Source organism: Hakea prostrata, chromosome 4 (genome assembly GCF_041222555.1).
Source record: "Hakea prostrata isolate BN-2017 chromosome 4, UWA_Hpros_2, whole genome shotgun sequence".
Lineage (NCBI taxonomy): Eukaryota > Viridiplantae > Streptophyta > Magnoliopsida > Proteales > Proteaceae > Hakea > Hakea prostrata.
In genome coordinates, this window is record NC_142603.1 from 8,274,664 (window position 1) to 8,283,401 (window position 8,738).

Genomic DNA, 8,738 nt, shown 5'->3' on the forward strand with positions numbered 1-8,738 from the left:
AAGTCATAGCACCATACTTCTCTGGGTCGTTTGTCACTCTCCCATTCCATATCTTGGGAATGCCCGGGGAATATCGGTAAAGTCCTCAAAAAAACCATGGTTGGGGATTTAGTCACCACTCTCTCACATCACCATTTGGTATAAGTATTGGCGCATGTCACAGTAAAGCCTAGCCCAATGCAAGTCATCTACTCAGTCATATCAACTCAGATCCAGATACGTCCATTCCTCGCCCCCGGCTATCCTTTCCGGTACCCTTCTCACTAGAGTCAGCGTAATCCCGGATTACAGACTCATCAACCTTATTGGTCATCCACAAATAGTAAACGGGAAGCTCTCACGTCCTCTCACGGGTTGGTTACCTGTCTTGAGCGCGCGTGAGCCCAAGTCTATCCATTTGCAACCCTACCAATAAATGGTTCCCACAATGAGATTTATGACCTCTCACAGGTTGGTTACCGGTCTTGAGTGCCCACAAATCCCCACTGCTACCACGAGTCGTTTGGTCTCAATGCCCTTCCGATTCGGGTCTGATACGACAGGGACATCCTAGCCAAACCACTAGACAGTCCTATGTATGTCATCCAATAACCCGGGAAAGAGTCGATAGGCACCTTTGGAGAACATCCCATACTATTCCCTCCGGTGCCCAAGGACAGAAGCGTCAATAGGACACTCCCCAATCCCAAGTTATACGTAGGCAATCACATATTCAAGTTCATCACTTCTCATGCATCCAATACATCTTCATAATACAAGTTAAATCATGATATTGAAATGAATCATCATAGACATAAGTAAACAAGAATAGTAATGTAACATGACAAGAGTATAAAGATTTCAATACTACTGTTCTAACACATATATCACAGTCTTATAACGATTAAAAGAAATCAAGAGATTCTATTCATAAATAAGAACATAAATCATAAGTTAATGATCTATATGTTTATGGAGATAACCATCCTTATCTTAGGTTGAGTTGATGATGAATTGAGAGTACCAAGAAATAGTCCAAAATAATTGTTAAGGCCCTAAACAAACATCAATAATAAGTTAGAGAAGAAATCGGGAAGATTGGATGTCAATTGGATCAAAACTGGCCAAGGTTGCTGTCAACAACAAGTTTGGTCGATGGTCTTGGTCGATGGTATCGACCAAAAGGATCGACCAAAATTGTCTTCGGGACAGAATAGTGGATTTTGGTCCGAAATGGGTCTTCCGAGGTTCGGATCGATCTGAAACTTGAAGGGATGATTAATAACAATGTAAGAACACTACCTAGCAAGTATTATCACAATCCAATGGTCCAAATGAAAACCCCCAAATTGAGGTCCTATGTTCTAAAGACAAGAATCCTAGCATTCATGAGAAATTGATGTAATTGAAAGGGAAGCTAGAGAATTAGTTGGGGAATAGGTTAGGAACATGATTACAATCATTTGCAAGGCAGAGATTAGACTAATCATACTCCACATCTCAGTTTAGTATAAGAAATCAAGTTGTTAAAAAAGGAATCATGGTAATGTATATGTAAGGATCAAGATGCAAGTGAAGCATAGCAAGAATGAAGGAAAAGCAAGTATAAATGGGAAGAGACGTTCATGGCAAGGTGTTTGCAAGGTTGCAGCACCTTGACCATGGTCTCATCAGTAAAAGAAGAAGGGAAGTGAGTAGAATAGAGAGCAAGAGAGAGAATCATACCTTAGAAGATGGTAGTTGGAGAAGAGAGACAAGGATTCTTGTAGAAGGTCATCACCCAAGCTAAGGAGGAGCCTAAGAGGAGCCTTCCCACGTTCTCAGGTGTTGAAATGAGTAAAATATCGTTCTAGGTTCGAGGTTTCACTTAAATAGAGGAAGGAATATCCAAAAAGCATCTTTTTCACGATTCTGGGCAACTTTGGTCGATGGTCCTTGGTCGATGGTATCGACCAAAAGGATCGACCAAAACAGGTAACAGGTTTCAGCAGAAAATCCAAAAATAGTTCAGCAACTTCGAACAGGGATTCGGAGGGCTATACAAGGTCAAATTGAATGAGGTTTTCTCCTACAAGTCAATCAAGAAGTCTAGTTTCCAGAAATACCTTTGGATCAAGCATGTGAGGTCATTAGGTCCACCAATTAAGCTCACCTTCTTCGATGCGCAAGCAGAATTTGCCAGACATAGTTCAGCAACTTCGGACAGGGATTTGGGGGGGCTATATGGGGTCAAATGGAGTGGGGTTTTCTCCTACAAGTCCATCAAGAAGTTTAGTTTCCATAAATATATTAGGATTGAGCACAGGAGTTCATTTGGTATTTCAACTAATTCACCCCTCTTCAGTGCGCAGATTCGAAACTAACACTGACAATGCTCTCAAGTGAGAGGCATCATCGTCAATGTTCACGGGCTTGGGTTCCGACACCAAATCATCAACCAAAAGGGTCCAAGGTAGGATAAGGCCAAACATTACAAATCTACCCTAAGGGAAAGGTCTGACATGGCTTCCTAAGGTTTTCAAAGATAATAATATTGAAACTAAAGTCCAACTTTAAGGTCTAATATCAAACAAGTCTTTCTTTATCCCAAAATAAAAAGGGTGTCCGAGCTAGGTTTGGGCTGGATGTTACACTTGTACTTTAGATAGTTACATCGATGATCATTGACACTTGAAGTTGACATCTTGTTAAATGCACACAAGAAACAAGAAATAAGTCTATAGAAACATAATATAATAAGATCAATAAAAAAAATTGACTAACTGAGGTAGATAAATATTGTTTTTTTTTTTTTTTTTTTTTTTTGTTGGGTACCTAAGTTAGTCAACTTTTAGTGATCAACAATATATATGAAGATATGAAGGCAGCAAAATCTATGCTCAACCAACTCAACCATATTGCAATGCTTCTTAAAAACTATCAACATCTTCAAGCAAATCCTTTAATACCACTCATGTTTTCCAGCACTGTTACAATAATATTTCTTTCTCAATATACCATCACAACATTTGAACACACTAACTACAGTCTCCACATCTGATGCATCCAAAATCTGCTCAGCCCTTGGATCTCCACGTGATGTCCTGCAAAACGAAAGCGTCAGATGTGGCCCGACCGCTGGGGTCGGGAGTCCACCTCCGAAGGCTAAGTCAGTTGATGAACTTAATCACAAACGGCTCTGCTAGAAGCACAGAGCTAATGAATGAAGAAACGGGAAAGGTGATCTAGATAGCAGAACGCTGATAGTTTAGGTCTATCAGTATGTATCTGAACCTGAGTCTCAGATAGTATTCTTTTTGATCGATTGATTCGTCCCTCACCTTGTATGGTAGTGAGGTTTATATAGAGTGTACCTTCGAATCTCCTTCATTGGATGCACTTGAGCCTTCTTCGGGTAGTCGTTGGATCTTATCAGTGAGATCCGTTGAGCGATAGACTTCTACTAGTTTGGGCTAGTAGAGGACTCCTGAGATAACCGTTAGGTTATGCGATAGTTATCCCTTTGATAATGATTATCCGCAGCCGTCAGTTTGAGTCTGCTGTCATCAGGGTGATTACCCTAATCCATAAGTAAGATTAGGGCACGCTTGCAGCCGAATAAGCTTTCTTCTTCAGCAAGCCATCTTTCGGATCCGGTTCGCTCGGGAGCGATTCGGTTTTCTCCGTCTCGACCGGGGTCGAGGGTCGGACCAGGTATGAACCCGGTCTGATCATAAACTCTCCATATCAACATCAAACTTATATTATGTTGACTTAATCAATTTGCCACAAAATATTTCATCAGTGTTATGCACAAAGATTTCTATTTATTTAATAGAATGACCATCACGTAACCAACAAATGCCATACCAATTATCATTCCTCGTAATATCAATTACATTTATCATCTAATAAGTCCAATTATCAACACAAACTCAATCAACATAACACATCATTGAAGTAAGATGAGAGATATACATTCACAGTAGAGTGGGGGTAGGGGAGGGGTTGAGGGTGTGGGGGTTGTGGTGGGGCTGAGGGGGTGGGGGTGGGGATGGGGCTGATGGGTGTGGGGGTGGAGGTGAGGGTGGCAGCTATGGCCCTGCGTTTTTGAGTTGGGTGGGTGCATTGTATGGTACTCACAGAGGCATTTCGTTGAGCATCATGTGTGCACCAGGTATGAGGCTCTAGGTTGCTTGATAATGACCCAACGTGACCAATACCGGTGATCGCAGGATCTCACGTTAGACATGGTGAACATTGCGATTCATCTGTGCAAAAACCCTAAGCTTACCTTGCACTTCAGTTGTGAGTGTTGCAGAGTTGAGGTGAGGTGTAAAAAAATAAAAAATAAAAAAATAAAAAAGACTAATTGGAAAATTCCTTCACTAAAATGAGTTGTAGAGATAACCTCTTGCAAACCAAAAAAAAAAAAAAGAGATAACCTCTTCAAGGTGAGTTGCATAGGCATTAATGGAATCGCCGTTGGAATCACTCCGAGAAGATGGAGAGCAGTGAGAGGCATTAATGGAAATGCAACGGAGGGGAATCAATGGAATCACTCCGAGAAGGTGGAGAGAAAAGAAAGGCGTTAATGGAGAGTAGTAGAGAGTTGGTTGGAGAAAATGGAAGAATGGGTTGCAAAGAGATGCCACTATTAGGCATATGTTTGGGGTACTTTAGTAATTTCACATAAGGGAGAGCATTTTCATAATTTTACTTAAGCCTTTCAATCACTAAATTTACAGTGACGGTATTAATGTCATTTTTTGCATCAAAATGAGGGTATTGTCGTCATTTTCTACCCAGAGGGTATTTAGATGATTTGAAATTCATATTTTAAATACTATAAATAATAGTAAAGACATTTGAATAATTTCATATATCATTTTAATAGTAACCTTAATTGTGGGTAACCATATGTGGCTAACATGTAATTTATAAGATAATTGTGGGTGGTTAAGAATTTAACCCCAACTATAGTGGGGCCCTGTAATTTGCTATAATATTTTCTCTATCTTCCATGTGGAAACAAGCGAGAAGGAGAGATCAGATCTTCCATGTGAAAGAAGCGCACAACAAACACGCGCCTCTCAATGAAGGCCCTTCGTAGACGTTTCTTCCAGCTGTGATTTTCCAAGTCACCTTCTTCCTGACTTTCCTTTTCTCTCTATCGATTCTCTATCCAAAGTCTATTTTTAGAATTTGTTAATGAAAATTTCAACCTAACCCTAAAACTCTAAATTTCATCCTTCGTTAAATCTGTTGATCAATGTCTGCTGAGGTTTTCGGAAGAGGTTCACTGACAAATCATGCCTCTTCCGTGGAAGAAGTCTCATGTTGGTCGGATTTCTCGTTTGGTCTCCGATCTCCAGTCTTCTTCCAGAAATGGTGGATCCCTTGTCGTTCAGACTGGTTTTCCTACATCCCTTATAGATCTGTTCGTCAAGAATCGAGATCGGTTGAAGAAGAAAAAGAAGAAGAAGAAGAATAAGAAGAATGAAGAAGCTTTGGAGGAGTGGGAACCCATTGTTTTACCTTCTAGTCCCACTTACTCTTCTGATTCATCTTCTAATGTTGATGGTTGGAAGCCTTCTACAGGTGCTGTGGTTTCAGTTCCTCTGGATTCCTCTGCCGATTTGACGACTTCTAATTTCGCCCCAGATTTGGAGTCTCGAGAAGCGATTCGCTATGCTGGAGCTTTTATCTTTGTTGTGAAGGTGCTCTTCATGATCATTCTGGCTTTTGCAACGAAGAAGCTTGCGTTTGGGATCACAATGTCAACGTTTCTTCTTCTATTCCTTGAGTTTTTTGCTTTACGAGTTTTTGGCTTCCTTAAACCGTGCCCAGATGCGACGAAGACCTTGAGGTCTTTCGCGGAGAAGGTTCTGTTGTTATTTCCTCTGCCTACAGAAGGGTCTGAACTTGAAACCGGAGATAGTGATTTTGATTCGTTTAATAGCGATATTGATGAAGAAATCCAAAGTTCTGATAAGACTGATAGAGTATGGGCTTCAGAAACAGAAATCAGTTTGCATGAGCAAAGATGGAGACCAGAAATTGGTTTTGATTCGAGCATGATTCATCAACCTCGCAGCAAAGAAGGGATTGAGACGGATTCTAAATTGATAGTTCTTGAGAGAAGATGGGGATCAGAAAATCTTCACGCTCGGATCTATGATTCGAGTATGATTCATCAACCTCGGAGCAATGAAGTGTTTAAGCCAGATTCTAAATTGATAATTCTCGACAGAAGATGGGGATCAGAGAATCGTCAAGCTCGGAGATATACATCTGATTCAGATGTATCAAGTCAAGGCAAATGTTATCAAGCACGAAGCGAAGCAAGTAAATTTGTAGAACCATCTTCGATTGAAATCAGTCGTGATAAAAGATTGGCAGTCCTAGATTCTTCCAAGAAGGAGAAGATTTCGGAGACGGACGATGAAATGGTTCAGAGTGCAAGCGTTGGAACCCAGAAGACAAGCTATGGGAAATTCAAATTTAAGAAGTTCAAGAAGCTCCTCACGAACACGATGCGTGGCTCAAAGAAAGCATTTGATCAAGAGAAGCGAAGAGGTTCAAGTGAAGATGTAATCGCTTCTTGGATTGAAAAGAAAGTAGCTAGAAGGGAAGAACAAGAGAAACAGAAAGGAAAAGCAAACCCAGTTCTGGTTGATGGAAATGGTGGAAACAGAGGAGGTGGTTATGGATGTATCGTTATGGTTTTGATTGTTCTTGCTGGACTTGTTCGAGGTCGCTTAATGGCACTTGGGTTAATTATGTTCTGGTTCCTACTGCTAAAATCAGTGCAAACTTTGAAGAGCATTCTAAAGATAAAATCATATCACTTCACTCCTGAGAGATGTCATGGTTGATATTTGAGAGATCTTGGTGAAAAAAGAACCCGTTTGTATTTATTATTTTTTCTGGGTTCTTTGGAAAATCAATCTAGCTACCTTCAAATTGTATAATTGGAGCTCAGTGTCCTTGAAGATTCAACCTTTTGTTGGCAAACCAACTTCGATGTCGTGCAATGTAAAATTTCCGGTACGGATCGTAAGTTGCACCTAACGATTCTTAATTCTGTTCTATATGGCATATTTCCTATCCTATATGAAAATAGAAAAAAGAAATAGTGTGTGAGGTAACTGATGGATTCAGATCCTTTGTCAAGGAATTTCTTATACGAAAATCAGCTACAGAATCCATTCAGAAACCAATAGAATGCGAATATGTATTTTATCCATATATTCGTTGAATTTATTACTTGAGGAGAAGTTTGCATTGGATTTAGCTCATGGCACTTTGGATTCCATGTGGATGGTATTTACATCCTAATGCCGCAACGATAGATCCAAACCCGACGACATTAAAGTGACTCACTTAGTTGAGATCATAGTTAGTAATTTGGTGTAAGGCAATAGCTTTGGTGTGGATACTGTTGTGACTAAAATATTCCAATCTCGATTCAGGCCGGTTCATTCCAATTTTATAACAATTCGGTTGGTTTTAATTAATCAAGTAAAGCAATCTACGGGTCTGCCCAAGAACTCTGAGGAAGGCCAAATCATGGCCATTCAATCCTATGTTATAATCCAACGTCACCGTTAAAAGCCAGAATAGGCGGAAAGTCTATATATAAAAGGGATAATGAACTCGTCAAGGGTAAGTCTCTCAAATCAATCTGAACATCAGTATTTTTTATTTTTACTCCATTAGAACACCTCAAAAGCTCCTTCGAGCTCTGAAGTAGTGACTTCATCATTTCTGACTAGACCGTCGGAGACGCGACGCCGATCAAGATGATAGGCTCCGTTTCTCATCGGTGTTCTATTTTTTAAGAATGAGAGATTGATTCACGGTAGAGCAAGCCAGATCGATCCAGATCTGAGTGGTTTGGTGCAAAGATTACGGTTCAAAGTCTCCGGCAAATTTAGCACCAACATTTGGCGCCGTCTGTGGGAAAAAGCTTTAACAAATTCAGAGCAGAGGTCATGGCTCAATCACCTGAGCAAGAGGAAACATTATCGGTTGAAATGGCAGAAGTAAGCCAGAGGAAGCCGAGGAGAGTCAATCTGAAGAGAAGAACAAGAGAAACAGTTCCAACACTGCAAATTCCAACAATGCAGACTCGACAAAAGCAAAGAATGACGGAAGCTCGCTCACCTCATCCTGCTGAAATTTCCGAAAGACAGGAAAAACAACTTGCGGATACACTGGCTGCTTCTCAATTAGAGCTGGATCCAAATCAAATCATTGAACGATTTGAGAGTATGCAACATTAAATACTTGAAACATAAAATCTGATGAGATCATTCATCAAGCAAGTTGGAGTTCAACTAGAGGGAAGAGTTCTGATCTTGTCTACTAGAAGATCTCGCACTGTTTCCCGAGTTGAGGCGATTCTGTACCAAATCCTCGGATCCAGAGGTCAAGAGAAAGTCAAAAGAGATCAATTCTCAGAGAAGGATCAGGAGAGAGTGCATATCCAAACTACAATCCTTTGGAGTTGGAAGATCAGGGATCGTCTAAGGATGATCGTTTAAGCCACATTCAGAGTAAAAAGAGCAAAACTCTTGGAGATCGGAGGGATAAGAGAGAAACGGGGAGATCAGATGGTAGCAGATCTAAAGTTCATGGATCTGAAATCAATAAGAGATTTCGTATCCTGAACGATCAGATTCAGCAATTGACGAATAAAGACAGTGGGAGAAAAGGTGGAAGAAGCAATGAATCAAAATCCATTTTCTAAAGACGTCATGCCAGCACCATTGCCG

General features: G+C 40.4%; 1 protein-coding gene across 1 annotated transcript; it reads left to right on the forward strand.

Moving 5' to 3' along the window:
* Nucleotides 1–5,009: 5,009 nt before the first annotated feature.
* LOC149017606 (ethylene-responsive nuclear protein / ethylene-regulated nuclear protein (ERT2)) lies at nt 5,010–7,507 on the forward strand. The gene has a single exon (XM_089151931.1). It carries the CDS (start codon nt 5,271–5,273, stop codon nt 6,834–6,836), a length of 1,566 nt encoding a protein of 521 aa, XP_089008057.1. The 5' UTR covers nt 5,010–5,270; the 3' UTR covers nt 6,837–7,507.
* Nucleotides 7,508–8,738: the final 1,231 nt, after the last annotated feature.